This window comes from Coregonus clupeaformis, chromosome 29 (assembly GCF_020615455.1).
Source record: "Coregonus clupeaformis isolate EN_2021a chromosome 29, ASM2061545v1, whole genome shotgun sequence".
Taxonomy (NCBI): domain Eukaryota; kingdom Metazoa; phylum Chordata; class Actinopteri; order Salmoniformes; family Salmonidae; genus Coregonus; species Coregonus clupeaformis.
In genome coordinates this window covers 42,955,513-42,976,296 of record NC_059220.1, presented here as the reverse complement: position 1 = coordinate 42,976,296, position 20,784 = coordinate 42,955,513, and the positions used below count along the sequence as shown (strand labels likewise).

Sequence of the window (20,784 nt, the reverse complement as noted above, 5' to 3'; positions counted from 1 at the left end):
GAGGTTTTAATAGGGTTGCAGCCGAGAGCAAATTAGTTAGCTGCTCAATGGCGGAGAAAGTGCAATCAGCCAACCACCAATGGACTCTGTGGCAGAGGAGCAGAGCACTAATTATGAATAATTCACTATGGCTGGATGCCAATCAACGCTAAAAACCATGAATGTAAACACCAATACAGTTACTGATTGTTTATTAAGGTATAGTGAAGCAGAGATTGAATGAGTGATGTTGTATTGGGAAATGTAATTGAAGAGAGAGTGGAGAGAGTGAGGGAAACATGGTTGGACGGCAAGATGATAAGCAATGTTATTCTCTTACAGTGTTCTCTGTCATTGACTTTCAGCAGGAGAATAATGCCATTAACTGTCGCTGAGGCCTGTGGTTGTACTGTAGCTCTTGCTGTGCTTTGGAGCAGAAACAGCATGTTGAGACTTGATGTTGTTTCATAAGCTCGGTAATGGGCGGGCCAATTGGATTGAGACATACAGTGAGCTCCAAAAGTATTGGGACAGTGACATATTTGTTGTTGTTTTGGCTCAGTACTCCAGCACTGTGGATTTGAAATGATATGACTATGAGGTTAAAGTGCAAACTGTCAGCTTTAATTTGAGGTTATTTTCATCCATATCGGGTGAACCGTTTAGAAATTACAGCACTTTTTGTACATAGTCCCCCCAATTTAGGGGACCAAAGGTATTGGGACAAATTCACTTACAGTGGGGAAAAAAAGTATTTAGTCAGCCACCAATTGTGCAAGTTCTCCCACTTAAAAAGATGAGAGAGGCCTGTAATTTTCATCATAGGTACACATCAACTATGACAGACAAAATGAGAAAAAGAATTCCAGAAAATCACATTGTAGGATTTTTAATGAATTTATTTGCAAATTATGGTGGAAAATAAGTATTTGGTCAATAACAAAAGTTTCTCAATACTTTGTTATATACCCTTTGTTGGCAATGACACAGGTCAAACGTTTTCTGTAAGTCTTCACAAGGTTTTCACAAACTGTTGCTGGTATTTTGGCCCATTCCTCCATGCAGATCTCCTCTAGAGCAGTGATGTTTTGGGGCTGTCACTGGGCAACACGGACTTTCAACTCCCTCCAAAGATTTTCTATGGGGTTGAGATCTGGAGACTGGCTAGGCCACTCCAGGACCTAGAAATGCTTCTTACGAAGCCACTCCTTCGTTGCCCGGGCGGTGTGTTTGGGATCATTGTCATGCTGAAAGACCCAGCCACGTTTCATCTTCAATGCCCTTGCTGATGGAAGGAGGTTTTCACTCAAAATCTCACGATACATGGCCCCATTCATTCTTTCCTTTACACGGATCAGTCGTCCTGGTCCCTTTGCAGAGAAACAGCCCCAAAGCATGATGTTTCCACCCCCATGCTTCACAGTAGGTATGGTGTTATTTGGATGCAACTCAGCATTATTTGTCCTCCAAACACGACGAGTTGAGTTTTTACCAAAAAGTTCTATTTTGGTTTCATCTGACCATATGACATTCTCCCAATCCTCTTCTGGATCATCCAAATACACTCTAGCAAACTTCAGACGGGCCTGGACATGTACTGGCTTAAGCAGGGGGACACGTCTTGCACTGCAGGATTTGAGTCCCTGGCTGCGTAGTGTGTTACTGATGGTAGGCTTTGTTACTTTGGTCCCAGCTCTCTGCAGGTCATTCACTATGTCTCCCCGTGTGGTTCTGGGATTTTTGCTCACTGTTCTTGTGATCATTTTGACCCCACGGGGTGAGATCTTGCGTGGAGCCCCAGATCGAGGGAGATTATCAGTGGTCTTGTATGTCTTCCATTTCCTAATAATTGCTCCCACAGTTGATTTCTTCAAACCAAGCTGCTTACCTATTGCAGATTCAGTCTTCCCAGCCTGGTGCAGATCTACAATTTTGTTTCTGGTGTCCTTTGACAGCTCTTTGGTCTTGGCCATGGTGGAGTGTGGAGTGTGACTGTTTGAGGTTGTGGACATGTGTCTTTTATACTGATAACAAGTTCAAACAGGTGCCATTAATACAGGTAACGAGTGGAGGACAGAGGAGCCTCTTAAAGAAGAAGTTACAGGTCTGTGAGAGCCAGAAATCTTGCTTGTTTGTAGGTGACCAAATACTTATTTTCCACCATAATTTGCAAATAAATTCATTAAAAATCCTACAAAGTGATTTTCTGGATAATTTTTTCTCAATTTGTCTGTCATAGTTGACGTGTACCTATGATGAAAATTACAGGCCTCTCTCATCTTTTTAAGTGGGAGAACTTGCACAATTGGTGGCTGACTAAATACTTTTTTCCCCCACTGTATATGTGCATTAAAGTAGTAAAAAGTTAAGTATTTGGTCCCATATTTATAGCACGCAATGACTACATCAAGCTTGTGACTACAAATTTGTTGGATGCATTTGCTGTTTGTTTTGGTTGTCTTTCAGATTATTTTGTGCCCAATAGAAATTAATGGTAAATAATGTATTGTATAATTTTGGAGTCACTTTTATTGTAAATAAGAATATATTTGTAAACACTTTTACATTAATGTGGATGCTACCATGATTACGGATAATCCTGAAGGAATCGTGAGTAATGATGAGTGAGAAAGTTACAGACGCACAAATATCATACCCCCCAAAAAATGCTAACCTCCCCTGTTATTGTAATGGTGAGAGGTTAGCATGTCTTGGAGGTAAAATATTTGTGTGTCACTGTCCCAATACTTTTGGAGCTCACTGTACATGTAATAGCAGAAAGAAGAGGGGTTGTAGCAGCGTTGCATGAGCCAATACATTTTTATTGGATGTTGAACTGTGCTGGTGCCTGATGACATTTCCAAATCAATAATAGTAAATGAATAGTGCCTGCATGCATGTATCTACCATAAGCGGATGCTAACCTCCTGTGTGCCAATGACGGTTGCAGACAAACCCAGGCCAATATATGTTGTGTAACAACATTATGGACAACATTACACTCTTTCGCAACAAAACAGTTATACAATGTTGCCATTCAGAGTGCAAAAATAAGACTTAAATCATACTTTTATTTTACAATGGGGATGCAGGTATTGCAAATTGGGCAAAAATACAAATAATACCCAGGTCTGAATGATCAAAGCTCCAACTAGACTAGAGCACCTTGATCCATTGCAGGCCAAAGCTTAAATCAAGCAGAAGTAATTACTATATCCTGTACTTTGAGTAGCCTATTTGCAGACATGCAATTAAATGTTATAGAGCAAATCAATGTCTTACGTCAGATTGTGCGACAAATCCCTCTGCACTGTCAGTTGAGGGACGAGTGTTGCCTAGGTGTGATGCCACCTGTCGGAAGAAAATGAGGGCAAATAGCATGAATGGATTGATGAAAACCTAACGTAAACATATTGGTGTGATGCAAATCCACTCTTTTTGATACAGTAAAAATATACGAACACCTTGGCATTTACAGGGCTTGAAAGGGGTAGGCTCTCTCTATCATCGTGCCTCACTTGAAAGAAACACCAGGGGGTGCCAAATATCAGAGGGCAGTCTTTGAAGCCTTGGCCTTTTATCCAGCTTTGATTTCTGAGGTTTATTCACTACTTGTTTTGTAATGGTTCACCAACACATTTCACAACTGTTTCCTTACTATTCCAATTCAAATTGAGTCCAACTATGACCAGACGGGCACCAATAATAAAGTCTATAATACCGGTAAGTTATTTTCTACACAAATGCTAATAGTTCATTACATTTGACGTTTTAGTCATTTAGCAGACACTCTTATCATTATTGGATATGATACTCAGATTTATAGGCATGTTTTTTGATGTGTTGATCATGTGCATATGTTCCTAACTGAAGCCTGTCTGTTACTTTATTCATGAATAGCCTATGTTAGTACATGTTAGTACATAAATAATTCAACAAAAACAATTCACATACAATGGTAAACTATATTACAGAGTACGCCTAATAGCTAGTAGTATAGTTACAGTAGAGTTTCTGCATTACACTTGGCTGTAGCACCAAGGCTAAAATAGGAGGGGAAAAAAACTCCTCACTCCACTCTTGACAAACAAAGCCAATTCCGCAAAGCAACGCACGGTTTTGGGAAAGATTAAGGAATAAGGATTAAGTCGACAAATAAAGACCAGCCTTCACTACTCGTTCCAGTGCTTTCGTTTAATCCTTCATCAAATTATAGTCTAAAGTTTGAAGGAAGTTTTTATTTTGACGAATATTATTTTATTCTACCACTCCCACGGCTCCAAACTGAGTGTGAAGAAATTATGCGCATCTGAATCACAGGCAGACAGCTTCATGCTATTGGTTCCCGGGGGATTTACCTGTAAGTGGGAGTGCCCATCATCGACTTTGTCGGGCTGAATGTTCCCTTCTTCTGATCCTGTGTAGAGTCCGTTGAAGAATTCGAGTGGGAATAACTGAATCAATGTTCCCAGGACTCCAAGCATGGAGCCTATAACGTCGTGGAGCAAGGAGAGAGTAAGCGACTGGCTCAAAGGTAGGCTATTAATGGCGCGTTTTGTGTTTGCCAGGTGAGTTTAACTCGGTTTGCACGCAGGTAGTCGTAAATAGAAGCGCAACAAAACCGCTTGGAAGGGAAGGGGAGGTCTAGGTGGAATGAGGAAGTGAAGTTGATAGTGGCCAAGTCACAAAGTGATCGAATGTTTTGTACTAAGTCGACAAGGAGGACAGGTTGACCAAAGCGCGAATAGGCCTACAATAGTTAACTTCCTACATATCAGTTATTGATTATGTAGAACTATTGGAATGTGCTGTTTTGTTAAAGCAACCAAACGGGTCTAAATTACACCCAAATACTGAGGTGTCATTTGCAGCGAGTAGAAACTAGTCCAGTTAGTCAAAACAGTCTTAGAAACTACCACCATTTATGTTATTACAGTTCAAGCCTGTAAGGCTACATAGCTTCTTTCATTTGCTTGTAGGCTAATGTTTTTTATCATGAGCCATATTTCAATTTTCAATTAATAACATGTTGGGCCTACTGCTGCACATGTCATGGCAGAATTTGCAAAACAATCGCCACCCAATTGATGCAAATAATCATGATATAGATCGGTCAGGTAAACTTGTCTACCCACAAGAAAGGTATCATTAGTATCGCGAACTCGCTACATACGGAGTGATAGACAAACGCGTGCACGGAACAGACAAACAGGGACAATATTGCTGGAAATTAGTTGGCAGATATTTTAAGCCAATAGTATAGTGGATAACCAGGGGTGGGATAGTGTCAATGTGGCTTTGAATGGATAGTAGCCGGGAAGCTTAGACCCCTGGTGTAGACCATGTGATATAAGTGAATATTGTGATGAAATGCTTTTTGTTGTATCAGGGAACAGAGAAAAACAGTCATCCTCTAGTGTATGTCGTGATTTGTATATACAAACATGTTTGGCCTTTGGCTTAACCTCTTTGTCTGCATGGTCAATTAATGCCACCCTATCTTTTCTAATTTGGGTTCAGATTGGACATTTGTTCAGTGTCCTTTGACTTAACTTGCCCTCTCCTGTCACTTTACGATTATGTCACCTGAGAACTCTATGCTAATGTTATGTAGGGAGGGGGTAGCTAGCTGCCCCCAGAGCTTGCATACATCCACTTAGCTAATTAGACCGAACCAATCGAGTGCTGAATGGTGTAAACAACCCGATGGACGATGAGTCATTATGATGGAGTCACAGGCTGTTTTGAATGGCTTTCTGCTGACCTTTAAGTTACCCCACAGTGTTTTCATTTGATTAGCATTAGCACACCAATTAGCCACTGATGGAGTAAACAATTCCTGTTTCACCATGCGTGGAACAGGTAATTATTATAATTGGGGTACTACCGCAATACTGGATTAAGTAAATCATGAGGCATCCTCTCCTCTGTGATGAAAATAATGACAATGCTGAGGCCATGACAAAATTTGGTGGCCCTAAACAAAATTTAGTTTGCCCCCCCCCCCCCACCTCGCATGCAACACATTTAAGTGGCCCCCCTCTGGACGGAAGAGAGGAAAGTGGAAATTTAAGTTAATTTCCTGCAATTCTACACATTTTGCCATGGGGCGTAGAATTTTTTTGCAGTTTTAAAGCAAGTTTGCTGACATTCAAAAAAAAAAATGCCATGGAGCGGGAAGAAGATTTAGCATTTTTATCACTCATTCAATTCAATTCTACTCATTTTTCCATGGGGCAGAGAGAAAAATGTGCAGTTTTATAGCGAATTTCCTGCTATTCTACACATTTTGCCATAGGGTGGTGAGCCATTTTTGCAATTTTAAAGGTAATTTCCTGCAATTGTACACATTTTGTCATGACTTGTTAATATGATATCTGAGTGAGGGTGACTAATAAAATCAATGGGGGCCCCCTGGAGGTCAGGTGATGATGAGGATTCAGAAAATGACCACGATAATGTCGTTGTGATATGATGAACATGATGATATGGGTATAAATGATGAGGATGATGTGTAACACTTTATTGGAGGGTCTGCTTGCTCATATTAAAAACATGATTACTAGTTTAGGGCATTTCCATGTAAAGGGACCATGAGCACCAACATTTCAAGCTCGTTGGGGCATTTCAAATTGGGTGTCAAATGAAAGCTAAGAGTCTATATTTTTGAGAAATTAAGGCGTATATAATACATTTTTCAACCATTGATTTCTGATCAAACAGATGGAAAAGGGGTCTTATAAAACATCTACCAGAAAAAGTCTTAAGGTGTATTAGAAATAGATCAAAACACAATAATGTTGAATTAAAGCACCTGGCAACTAATATTTTATTTATTTTTTATTTATTTAACCTTTATTTAACCAGGTAAGCCAGTTGAGAACAAGTTCTCATTTACAACTGCGACCTGGCATATAATATCAAACATTTATATTTAGTTTTGGATTCATTATTTGCCTTGTGTAAGTTTAACAAACCAATCATGGATGTCTATGTTTCATAAGTTTGGACAGCAAAGTACAGTAGGCCTACAGTAGAACACACTAGAGTTGAGTACAGTATAATGTAATGTATTGTACTGTACTGAAACTGAACTAAACGCTACTGTGCTGTACTGTACTCTACTTTGATATCCAAACTCATGCAACATAGACGTTCAGATTTGGTCCCATCCGGACTAAATTTGGTCTTGTTTGGGGGCGGTGCTCATAAAGATAATAGCCAGTGTGTAGAATAATAACCAAATATGCAAATTAGGATTTAGCATAATTCTACCTTTTGTATGCCTATTCAGGCTATATTGCCATGAAGAGAATGATATTGATATCCATAGTTGACACCCCCTTCTTTCTGCAGACAGACAATAAGCAGATATTTAAGAGTTTTGGGAAAATATGGTCACAAATAACTGAAGGAGAAATTACCTAAATTCTGTTACCAAACTTTGCATCTGCACAGTTCTTCCAGTAAATTTGTTTTTGTAAAACTTTCAGAGAAAATTGTTAAAAGTAGTCCTTGTGCATAGAGTTGAAATCACTGGTTTTTGTTTGGCACACATTTTAAAGTGGAAATATGTGTCTCAGAGCAATTGCGTTACTGTGGAATTGCCCTTTATTAATGATGTGGTAAGGTATGTACATGTAAGGCCTGTTGGTTAAATAAACATGTAGCCCAGTGTTTACCAGAAAATACAGAAATGCCAATGGGGGTGGTGTTGCGGTCTATATTCAGAACCACATTCCTCTAAAGCTTAGAGAGGACCTCATGTTAAATACTGTTGAAGTAATATGGTTACAGGTTCACCTGCCTCACCTAAAGCCCATTCTGCTGGGAAGCTGCTATAGATCACCAGGTGCTAACAGTCAGTATCTGACTGGCTTTCATCAGGCTGCCCACTCAAGGGAAAGCTTCAAACTGTAGCTAGTGCCTGCAACCTGGTTCAGGTTATCAATCAACCTACCAGGGTAGTTACAAACAGTACAGGAATGAAATCATCAACAGTATCCAAATCCATCGGATGTAGTGATCACAATATAGTAGCCATATCTAGGAAAACCAAAGTTCCAAAGGCTGGGCCTAATATTGTATATAAGAGGTCATACAAGAAGTTCTGTAAAGATTCCTATGTTGTTGATGTGAATAATATTTGTTGGTCTGTGGTGTGTAATGACGAGCAACCAGAGGCTGCACTTGACACATTTATGAAATTGCTTATCCCTGTTACTAATAAGCACCCATTAAGAAAATGACTGTAAAAACTGTTAAATCCCCGTGGATTGATGAGGAATTGAAAAATTGTATGGTTGAGAGGGATGAGGCAAAAGAGATGGCAAATAGGTCTGGCTGTACAACCTATTGGCAAACGGACTGCAAATTGAGAAATCATGTGACTAAACTGAATAAAAAGAAGAAACTACACTATAAAACAAAGATAAATGACAAAGAATGATAGTAAAAAACTTTGGAGCACCTTAAATTACATTTTGGGCAAAAAGGCAAACTCCCCTCCAGCATTCATTGAATCAGATGGCTCATTCATCACAAAACCCACTGATATTTCGAATGACTCAACACTATACATGTCAGCTACCACAGCGACTGAAATGACAGCAACACTTAACAAAGAGCTGCAGGTAGTTTCAGAATGGGTGGCAAGGAATACGTTTGTCCTAAATATTTCAAAAACTGAAAGCATTGTATTTGGGACAAATCATTTACTAAACCCTAAACCTCAACTAAACCTTGTAATTAATAATGTGGAAATTGAGCAAGTTGAATAGACTAAATTGCTTGGAGTAACTGTGGATTGTAAACTGTCATGGTCAAAACATATTGATACAACAGTATCTCATGTAGCTCAAGTTGGTAGAGCATGGCGCTTGCAACGCCAGGGTTGTGGGTTCGTTTCCCACGGGGGGCCAGTATGAAAATGTATGCACTCACTAACTGTAAGTCGCTCTGGATAAGAGCGTCTGCTAAATGACTAAAATGTAGCTAGGATGGGGAGAAGTCTGTCTATAATAAAGCGCTGCTCTGCATTCTTAACAGCACTGTCAACAAGGCAGGTCCTACAAGCCCTAGTTTTGTCGCACCTGGACTACTGTTCAGTCATGTGGTCAGGTGCCACAAAGAGGGACTTAGGAAAATTGCAATTGGCTCAGAACAGGGCAGCACGGCTGGCCCTTGGATGTACACAGAGAGCTAACATTAATAGTATGCATGTCAATCTCTCATGGCTCAAAGTGGAGGAGAGATTGACTTCATCACTACTTGTATTTGTGAGAGGTATTGACATGTTGAATGAACCGAGCTGTCTGTTTGAACTACTGCCACACAGCTCGGACACCCATGCATACCCCACAAGACATGCCACCAGAGGTCTCTTCATAGTCCCCAAGTCAAGAACAGACTATGGGAGGCGCACAGTACTACATAGAGCTATGACTACCTGGAACTCTATTCCACATCAAGTAACTCATGCCAGCAATACAATTAGATAAAAAAAACAGATAAAAATACACCTTATGGAACAGCAAGGTCTGTGAAGCAACACAAACATAGACAAATGCATACAAACACACGATAACATACGCACTATACACACATGTACACATGGATTTTGTGTTATAGATATGTGGTAGTAGAGGCCTGAGGGCACACACTTAATATGTTGTGAAATCTGTTTTTGTAATGTTTTTCAAATGTATAACTGCCTTAATTTTGCTGGACCCCAGGAAGAGTAGCTGCTGCCAAGGCAGCAGCTAATGGGGATCCATAATAAATACAAATACCAATCCTGGGGACCTAAAGTGGTGCACATTTTTGTTTTTGCCGTTTTGCACTATCACAGCTGATTCAAATCAAAGGCTTGATGATTAGTTGAATCAAGTGTTTTAGTGCTAGGGCAAAAACAAAAATGTGCACTAATGTAACTGCACTTTTGTCACTTATGTTAATAAAAGCTTGATTATCCATGTGTGGTCTCTCTCCAGGTCTGGACACCCCTCTCCAGCAGTACCCCTTCACAGAGTGGCAGGTGACGGGGTTGGAACTGCTGCAGCTCTCCTCCCAGGACCTGGAGCGTCTGGGCGTCCTCAAGATTGGCCATCAGGAGCTCATCCTCGAGGCTGTGGAGAAGCTCTGCTCCCTGGTGAGTGCTGCTGCTCCCTAGGGGCTGGAGGGCTCATAGTGGTCCTCTGTAGCCTAGTTGGTAGAGCATGGCACGTGCAACGCCAGGATAGTGGGTTCGATCCCCTGGACCACCCGTATGTAAATGCATGCATGACTAAGTCGCTTTGGATCAAAGCGTCTGCTAAATGGCATATATTATTGTTATTATATTATAGATTGATAGAGGGCCCAAGACCAACTTGAGATATGCGTAGAGCTGATAACTCAGTCTAAACTAATTCCAAGCGATAATAAAAGTATTTTGACATTCTTTGCATTTCACATCATTTTAATCGGGCACTAAAATAATCTCCCATTACAGCTTCACTGCTTGCCAAGTGGTAGTGGCTATTTGTTGGAAGAGGAGATTGGGAGGGTTCAGGACTTTATAGCTAATTTGCCATTGACATCAATGCATGATTCATTGACATTTCTTAATTTAGTATTCAGCCTAGATTGGCCATTTTCTGTAGGTGATACTACTGTATATTCTTCTTGGGTTCTATAGTAGGCTAGGGTTGGTGGTACAGTGTGTGCATTGTATGGCTATATGGAATGGCGCTGGGATGTATAGAGGCCGTTTTACACGCTCCTGACCAATTTTGTGTTGTATTTTTTGCGCTGGTCGTAACTTTTTTTTTTGTACATTGCGATCACTAACCTCGATTTGGATGAAGAATTCTCCTTCAATGACTCAGCTGCGCAAGACTTACTGCTCACCTGGAACCAGGCCCTAATCCCCGACACTCAGAAGAGGAAAAGACGACAATATAGAGGGCAACATGGGGGCTCCCTGATGAAACTACGGCGGCGAGGGATTAAACCGCCTCTACCCTCTGTTCTATTGGCGAATGTACAGTCACTGGAGAACAAACTGGATGAGCTCCGTTTGAGACTATCCTATCAACGGGACCTTAAGAACCGTAATATCCAATGATTTACCAAGTCGTGGCTGAACGAGGACACTGTTAATATAAATCGCCAGGATAGAGTGGCAGCATCTCGTAAACTCAAGGGCGGGGGTGTGTGTCTCTTTGTTAACAACAGCTGGTCCGCAATCCCTAACATTAAGGAAGTCTTGAGGTTATGCTCGCCTGAGTTAGAATACCTCATTATATAAACTGTAGAACATACTATTTACCGAGAGAGTTTAACTATATTTTTCGTAGCTGTCTATTTACCACCACAAATCGATGCTGGCACTTAGATCGCAGTCAACGAGCTATATCGGGCCATAAGCCAACAAGAAAATGCTCATCCAGAGGCAGCACTAGTGGCCAGTGATTTTAATGCAGGCAAACTGAAATCTGTTTTACCTAATTTCTACCAGCATGTCACCTGTGCAAATAAAGGGAAACAACTCTAGATTACCTTTACTCCACACACAGAGATGCATACAAAGCTCACCCTCTCCCTCCATTTGGCAAATCTGACCATAACTCTATCCTCTTGATACCTGCTTACAAGCAAGAACTCAAACAGGAAGTACCAGTGACACACTCAATACGGAAGTGGTCCAATAAAGCGGATGCTAAGCTACAGGACTGTTTTGTTAGCACAGACTGGAATAGGTTCCGGGATCCATCGGATGGCATTGAAGAGTTTACCATATCAGTCACCGGCTTCATTAATAAGTGCATTGATGACATCGTCCCCACAGTGACAGTACGTACATATCCCAACCAGAAGCCATGGATTACAGGCAATATCCAGACTGAGCTAAAGGTTAGAGCTGCCTCTTTCAAGGAGCGGGACACTAACCCGAATGCTTATAAGAAATCTCGCTACGCCCTCCAATGAACCATCAAACAGGCAAAGCATCAATACAGGACTAACATCACATCCTACTACAACGGCTCTGACGCTCGTTGGATGTTGCAGGGCTTGCAAACTATCACGTATTACAAAGGGAAACCCAGCCACGAGCTGCCCAGTGACACGAGCCTACCAGACGAGCTAAATGCCTTCTATGCTCACTTCGAGGCAAGCAACACTGAACCATGCGTGAGAGCACCAGCTGTTCCGGATGACTGTGTGATCATACTCTCCGTAGCCGATGTGAGTAAGACCTTTAAACAGGTCAACATTCACAAGGCCGCAGGGCCAGATGGATTACCAGCACACATACTCAGAGCATGCGCTGACCAACTGGCAAGTGTCTTCAATGACATTTTCCACCTCTCCCTGACCCAGTCTGTAATACCTACATGTTTCAAGCAGCCCACCATAGTCCCTGTGCCCAAGAATGCCAAGGTAACCTGTCTAAATGACTATAGCCTGGTAGCACTCACATCTGTAGCCATGAAATGCTTTGAAAGGCTGGTCATGGCTCACATCAGCACCATCATCTCAGACACCCTGGACCCACCCCAATTTGCATACCGCCCAACAGATCCACAGATGACGCCATCTCTATTGCACTCCACACTGCCCTTTCCCACTTGGGAAGTGAGAATGCTGTTCATTGACTACAGCTTAGGGTTCAACACCATAGTGCCCTCGTAGCTCATCACTAAGGGACTGAACACCACCCTCTGCAACTGGATCCTGGACCTCCTGACTGGCCGCCCCAAGGTGGTGAGGGTAGGCAACAACATATCCACTGCGCTGACCCTCAACACGGGGGCCCCTCAGGGGTGCATGCTTAGTCCCCTCCTGTACCCCCTGTTCACCACGACTGCATGGCCGCGCACAACTCCAACACCATCATTAAGTCTTCCAAAGACATGACGGTGGTAGGCCTGATCACCAACGACGATGAGACCAGCCTATAGGGAGGAGGTCAGAGACCTGGCAGTGTGGTGCCATGACAACAACCTCTCCCTCAACATCAGTAAGACAAAGGAGCTGATCGTGAACTACAGGAAATGGAGGGCCGAGCACGCCCCCATTCACATCGACAGGGCTGTAGTGGAGTGGGTCAAGAGCTTCAAGTTCCTCGGTGTCCACATCACTAAGGATCTATCATGTTCCAAACAGATCAACACAGTCAAAAAGTTATACAGCTGCACCATTGAGAGCATCTTGACTGGCTGCATCACCGCTTGGTATGGCAACTGCTTGCCATCCGACCGCAAGGCGATGCAGAGGGTAGTGTGTGCGGCTCAGTACATCACTGGGGTTGAGCTCCCTGCCATCCAGGACTTCTATACCAGGCGGTGTCAGAGGAAGGCCCAAAAAATTGTCAAAGACTCCAACCACCCAAGCTACAGATTGTTCTCTCTGCTACCATATGGCAAACGGTACCAATGCACCAAGTCTGGAACCAACAGAACCCTGAACAGCCTCTCCCCCAAGCCAAAATACTTCTAAACAGGACTGTTAAATAGCTAATCAAATGGCTACCCGGACTACCTGCGTTTACCCTTTTTTGCACTAACTCTGATTCTATGCACACACACTGGACTCTACCCACATACCCACAAATACTTACGCACACATACGCCCATACACACATAACATGCATACACATGCATACTGATGCCACACACACTCCCCACATACGCTGCTGCTATTCACTTTACCCCTATATGTAAGTACATAGCTACCTCAATACCTCATACCCCTGCACATCGACTCAGTACTGGTACTCCCTGTATATAGCCTTATTTTCTACTCCCTATATATAGCTATGTTATTTTTACTTGATATTTGTATTCGTTATTCACTGTGCCACTATGGCTTTACCTAACTAATGGCCTCACATGGATGTTCAATTTGACAATTTTAGGTTGTACCTCCCCCCATTTTGGACCATTTTCTTACACTTCGTGCCTACTGAACACACCCCATTCTTCCAAGTATGGCATACAGTGGGATATCTTTCCCCCTTCTGATAACCAGGTGGCGAATCGCATCTCTGCATGTCTGGCAGACATATCAATGTGGATGTCGGATCACCACCTCAAGATGAACCTCGGCAAGACGGAGCTGCTCTTCCTCCCTGGGAAGGACTGCCCGCTCCATGATCTCGCCATCACGGTTGACAACTCCATTGTGTCCTCCTCCCAGAGTGCAAAGAGCCTTGGCGTGACCCTGGACAACACCCTGTCGTTCTCTGCTAACATCAAAGCGGTGACCCGATCCTGCAGGTTCATGCTCTACAACATTCGCGGATACGACCCTACCTTACACAGAAAGCGGCACAGGTCCTAATCCAGGCACTTGTCATCTCCCGTCTGGATTACTGCAACTCGCTGTTGGCTGGGCTCCCTGCCTGTGCCATTAAACCCCTACAACTTATCCAGAACACCGCAGCCCGTCTGGTGTTCGACCTTCCCAAGTTCTCTCATGTCACCCCGCTCCTCCGCACACTCCACTGGCTTCCAGTTGAGGCTCGCATCTACTACAAGACCATGGTGCTTGCCTACGGAGCTGTGAGGGGAATGGCACCTCCTTACCTTCAGGCTCTGATCAGACCCTACACCCAAACGAGGGCACTACGTTCATCCACCTCTGGCCTGCTAGCTCCCCTACCTCTACAGAAGCACAGTTCCCGCTCAGCCCAGTCAAAGCTATTTGCTGCTCTGGCACCCCAATGGTGGAACAAACTCCCCCACGACGCCAGGACAGCGGAGTCACTGACCACCTTCCGGAGACACTTGAAACCCTTCCTCTTTAAGGAATACCTGGAATAGTATAAAGCAATCCTTCTACCCCCCCTCCCCCACCCCCCATAAAAAAAAGAAGAAAAAAAGTGGTTGTCCCACTTGCTATCATAAATTGAATGCACCAATTTGTAAGTCGCTCTGGATAAGAGCGTCTGCTAAATGATGTACAGTGGGGAAAAAAAGTATTTAGTCAGCCACCAATTGTGCAAGTTCTCCCACTTAAAAAGATGAGAGAGGCCTGTAATTTTCATCCTAGCTACACGGCAACTATGACAGACAAAATTAGATTTTTTTTTACAGAAAATCACATTGTAGGATTTTTAATGAATTTATTTGTAAATTATGGTGGAAAATAAGTATTTGGTCACCTACAAACAAGCAAGATTTCTGGCTCTCACAGACCTGTATCTTCTTCTTTAAGAGGCTCCTCTGTCCTCCACTCGTTACCTGTATTAATGGCACCTGTTTGAACTTGTTATCAGTATAAAAGACACCTGTCCACAACCTCAAACAGTCACACTCCAAACTCCACTATGGCCAAGACCAAAGAGCTGTCAAAGGACACCAGAAACAAAATTGTAGACCTGCACCAGGCTGGGAAGACTGAATCTGCAATAGGTAAGCAGCTTGGTTTGAAGAAATCAACTGTGGGAGCAATTATTAGGAAATGGAAGACATACAAGACCACTGATAATCTCCCCTCGATCTGGGGCTCCACGCAAGATCTCACCCCGTGGGGTCAAAAGGATCACAAGAACGGTGAGCAAAATCCCAGAACCACACGGGGGGACCTAGTGAATGACCTGCAGAGAGCTGGGACCAAAGTAACAAAGCCTACCATCAGTAACACACTACGCCGCCAGGGACTCAAATCCTGCAGTGCCAGACATGTCCCCCTGCTTAAGCCAGTACATGTCCAGGCCCGCCTGAAGTTTGCTAGAGTGCATTTGGATGATCCAGAAGAGGATTGGGAGAATGTCATATGGTCAGATGAAACCAAAATAGAACTTTTTGGTAAAAACTCAACTCGTCGTGTTTGGAGGACAAAGAATGCTGAGTTGCATCCAAAGAACACCATACCTGATGTGAAGCATGGGGGTGGAAACATCATGCTTTGGGGCTGTTTTTCTGCAAAGGGACCAGGACGACTGATCCGTGTAAAGGAAATAATGAATGGGGCCATGTATCGTGAGATTTTGAGTGAAAACCTCCTTCCATCAGCAAGGGCATTGAAGATGAAACGTGGCTGGGTCTTTCAGCATGACAATGATCCCAAACACACCACCCGGGCAACGAAGGAGTGGCTTCGTAAGAAGCATTTCAAGGTCCTGGAGTGGCCTAGCCAGTCTCCAGATCTCAACCCCATAGAAAATCTTTGGATGGAGTTGAAAGTCTGTGTTGCCCAGCGACAGCCCCAAAACATCACTGCTCTAGAGGAGATCTGCATGAAGGAATGGGCCAAAATACCAGCAACAGTGTGTGAAAACCTTGTGAAGACTTACAGAAAACGTTTGACCTGTGTCATTGCCAACAAAGGGTATATAACAAAGTATTGAGAAACTTTTGTTATTGACCAAATACTTATTTTCCACCATAATTTGCAAATAAATTCATTAAAAATCCTACAATGTGATTTTCTGGATTTTTTTCTTCTCATTTTGTCTGTCATAGTTGACGTGTACCTATGATGAAAATTACAGGCCTCTCTCGTCTTTTTAAGTGGGAGAACTTGCACAATTGGTAGCTGACTAAATACTTTTTTCCCCCACTGTAAATGTAAATGTACATATTTACAGCAGTATGGCACCAAGAAACAGAGCTGTAGCAGCAGCAGAAACATAAACACAAATCTGGGGCTGTACCAGACAAAATAAGCGACTGGTTTTATTTTAACCTTACAAGTACTCCTCTGACATTCACCAACTGCTATTTATAGATTACAGCAGAGAGTTGAGTTATTAAGTTCAAGCTCCCTCCGGTGATTTAATATCCTTTCATTATTCTTTCACTTTGTGCGCGTGTGTGTGTGTGTGTGTGTGTTTGTGTGTAAGTGTGTAAGCACTGCGTGTGTGCATATGTGTATGTGCAGCCAGGTCACCCGTTATATAAGTCAGTACTCGACATCAGGATATGTTGTGGAAACTGGCCACTAAGGGCAACAGTGTGCGCTGTTACATTCAAGTAGGTTTTGGTATGGTGTTGTGGACGGGGATGGCGAATCCAGTGATAGAAAGTTGTTTTTGATATTTTAGTTTTAAGCCTATCCCAAGCCTAAACCCTTACCTTAACCATTCAGAGTTAATGCCTAACATTAAGATTTTGGAGTTAATGCCTAAACTTAACCTTAAATAATTTGGAACAACTTCAAAAATGTGACGTTTGAGAAACATGGATGAACGTCTAATTCTGACGTGAGACTGTGAGAGCTTGTTGTGTATGTGTGTTGAGGTTTTTCTATGGGACATCAGAGGCCTAGACTTCACCTGCAACCTAAGGTGATTATTCCCCCAACACAAAAGAAGCTAGCGCTTAATACTTCTCATGCAAATGACTGTATGAGGAAAGTTTGTTTTTCATTGGCAAACCCTCACTTCCTCTCCTCTCTCTTTTTAAGATGCCCTTCATTCTCTCGCTCCTCAAGTTTTGGTATAAATAATTTGGCATTCTGTCTCCTTCCTCTCTCAATCCCTCGCTTTTTCTCTCTGAATAGTTTCTGTGGAGTCACTTTCAGGACACTAATGTAAACAGAGGACTCTGTGTTGCACTGCTTCCAATTTCCAACATGCTTTTATTTACCCTGAGAGGATTAATTGACAGACGGTGCAAGGGCCTGTGGGTTTGGTGCCGTAACCGTCGACGTCACCGGGGGCTAAACTGTTGATCTGCTTGTAAAAGTCTGTTGTAGAAATAACTGAAACCTAACAGGGTTTCTGGCCCTCATGAGTTAACAAAGTGGTCTCCGAGAAGGAGTGCTGATCTAGGATCAGGCCCCCCCTGTAACCTTGTACATTATTATCCGAAAGGCAAAACTGATCCTAGAAGCACTCCTACTCTGATATTCTTTATGAACACAGGCCCAGGGGCTGTATGTATCAAGCATCTCAGAACAGGAGTGCTGATCTAGGATTAGGTCTCCCCTGTCCACGAAATGCTATTCATTAATATCTAAAAGGCCAAACTGATCCTAGTTAAGCACTCCTTCTCATTATGAATACAGACCCTGGTTTTTCCTGTGGTCTGAATAAATGGACCCAGCATGTAGTGACTGGTAAAGGTCTGACCATCTCCTGGCTGGTATTTACTGTAATACTGTAATGGCATATGGTTAGCCTAATGGAGGTAAATTATATGAACTACAAAGGACTCATATTTAGATTAATGGCTGCTATGTTAACATGTAGTGCCTGCATGTGCGCCCGCTTACTTGCGTCAATGCTCTCCACTTTTAGCCTGCACTGGGAGTCTGGGCTGCATCATGTTGGCTCCCCACTCATGCTGCACAGAAGTTATAATTGCTCCTGTAAGTCGCTCTGGATAAGAGCGTCTGCTAAATGACTAAAATGTAAATGTAAAAGTTAACACACTTGAATAATGCGGCAAGGTACAGTTGAAGTCGGAAGTTTACATACACTTAGGTTGGTGTCATTAAAACTCGTTTTTCTACCACTCCACACATTTCTTGTTAACAAACTATCGTTTTGGCAAGTCGTTAGGACATCTACTTTGTGCATGACACAAGTAATTTTTTCAACAATTGTTTACAGACAGATTATTTCACTTATAATTCACTGTATCACAATTCCAGTGGGTCAGAAGTTTACATACACTAAGTTGATTGTGCCTTTAAACAGCTTGGAAAATTCCAGAAAATGATGTCATGGCTTTAGAAGCTTCTGATAGGCTAATTGACATCATTTGAGTCAATTGGAGGTGTACCTGTGGATGTATTTCAAGGCCTACCTTCAAACTCAGTGCCTCTTTGCTTGACATCATGGGAAAATCAAAAGAAATCAGCCAAGACCTCAGAGAAAAGATTGTAGACCTCCACAAGTCTGGTTCATCCTTGGGAGCAATTTCCAAACGCCTGAAGGTACCATGTTCATCTGTACAAACAATAGTATGCAAGTATAAACACCATGGGACCACGCAGCCGTAATACCGCTCAGGAAGGAGACGCGTTCTGCGAAAAGTGCAAATCAATCCCAGAACAACAGCAACGGACCTTGTGAAGATGCTAGAGGAAACGGGTACAAAAGTATCTATATCCACAGTAAAACGAGTCCTGTATCGACAACCTAAAAGGCCGCTCAGCAAGGAAGAAGCCACTGCTCCAAAACTGCCATAAAAAAGCCAGACTACGGTTTGCAACTGCACATTGGGACAAAGATCGTACTTTTTGGAGAAATGTCCTCTGGTCTGATGAAACAAAAATAGAACTGTTTGGCCATAATGACCATCGTTATGTTTGGAGGAAAAAGGGGGTGGCTTGATATTGTCTGTGTGTTTGTTCTCTTGCCTCTCTGCTCTGTCTGTACTTACTATACGAGACGTAAGGTGTCAAAGGGGGGAGCCTGTGTGTGTGTGTGTGTGTGTGTGTGTGCGTGCGCGACTTGTGCTTGCGCGCACTCTGTGTGCATGTGAACTCCCAGCAAACTTGGCCCTGGTTGTCTCACTCTCACCTGCCTCACACTGTTTTCCCCTCCCGGTCTCCCTCCCCAGACGTATGGTATGGGTGGGGAGAACCTGCGCTGCCTGACAGAGAAGCTGCGCGTTGTGGCCCACTCCCTGACCATGGGCATCCAGGTCCGCTGGAGGGTGAACCCCTACGATGGGCAGACCGCCACCATGCTGCCGGCCAGCGTACTGCAGGTGGTGCTGGAGCTCATCACCTCCGCCAAGGGCCTCTTCTCTCTGCTCAACAGGTACATTAAACAGCCCTGTATTATGTCACTTCTATTATGATTTAGGCTGTGTTTATACAGGCAGCCCAATTCTGTTATTTTGCCCAATTATTGGCAAAAGAGCAGATCTGATTGGTCTAAACATCAATTAGTGGAGTTGTTCTAAATTCATCACTCTTCTTCATCATTCAGTCCATTCAAATTCAATTGTAATACATTTTGTCACTCCTGTTCAACAACTCCAAATCGCTTTTGCATGTGCTCCAAAGGGATAGCTTGAAATAAAAATATATAGGTTAATTAAATTATCGAAAGGAAAAATGTGATTATTTAATACCCTAGTGGATAGAAGTATTTTAGGCATATCATGTGAAATAGGCCTCATGTAAAATCATTGTCAAAAGCGCAAGAGATACTGTTGCATGACAAACAGGTACTGTTAGATTGCAATTTCATTTATGTGCCAGTTAGGAACAGTGTAAACAATACTAAATAAAGTACAAGTAATACCAGAGTCTGTTCTAATGGGAAAAAAAGTGTAAAGCTTTTAATACAGCATAGCAAAATTTTAAAAACAGTCAGATTTGTGAAATTGCTTTATTTTCACATTTTTTACATTTTAGTCATTTTAGCAGACGCTCTTATCCAGAGCGACTTACAGTTAGTGAGTGCATACATTTTTATTTTTTATACTGGAATCGAACCCACAACCCTGGTGTTGCAAATGCCATGCTCTACCAACTGAGCTACATCCCTGCCGGCCATTCCCTCCCCTACCCTGGACGACGCTGGGCCAATTGTGCGCCGCCCCATGGGTCTCCCGGTCGCGGCCGGCTACGACAGAGCCTGGATTCGAACCAAGATCTCTAGTGGCACAGCTACTGCGCCACTTGGGAGCTACATTTTGCGGTTGCATGAGGCTTGGTGATCACAATCAGTAGGATATTAAACAAATACTCAAACAGGCAACAGAAGCAGGAACAGGATAGGGCTGAGTGACACTCATTCCTGGCTTTCGTTCAAAATAAGTTATATTATAATGCAGGGTTAAAGACACATTCTTTCTGATTGTCTTTAGCATGCAATCTCTCCTATCACTACAGCTAATTTTGTTTGAATTATTA

The 20,784-nt window shown here is 42.8% G+C and overlaps 2 protein-coding genes across 4 annotated transcripts in view; one reads left to right on the top strand and one right to left on the bottom strand.

The window, feature by feature from the left end:
- The window catches only part of LOC121545132 (ribosomal protein S6 kinase 2 alpha), a 146,317-nt gene extending 141,854 nt beyond the window's left edge, over positions 1-4,463 (bottom strand). The window contains exons 1-2 of the mRNA XM_041855550.2: positions 4,338-4,463; positions 3,262-3,330 (exon numbers count right to left, since the gene is read on the bottom strand). Coding sequence (XP_041711484.1) covers positions 3,262-3,330; positions 4,338-4,463 — 195 coding nt within the window. The remainder of the gene's footprint in view (positions 1-3,261; positions 3,331-4,337) is intronic.
- The window catches only part of cnksr1 (connector enhancer of kinase suppressor of Ras 1), a 102,395-nt gene continuing 86,037 nt past the window's right edge, over positions 4,427-20,784 (top strand). For all 3 annotated transcript variants that reach the window (XM_041855549.2, XM_041855547.2, XM_041855546.2), the window contains exons 1-3: positions 4,427-4,513; positions 9,972-10,129; positions 19,479-19,681. In XM_041855549.2, the coding sequence (XP_041711483.1) occupies positions 4,462-4,513; positions 9,972-10,129; positions 19,479-19,681 (413 nt within the window). In that variant the 5' untranslated portion in view covers positions 4,427-4,461. The remainder of the gene's footprint in view (positions 4,514-9,971; positions 10,130-19,478; positions 19,682-20,784) is intronic.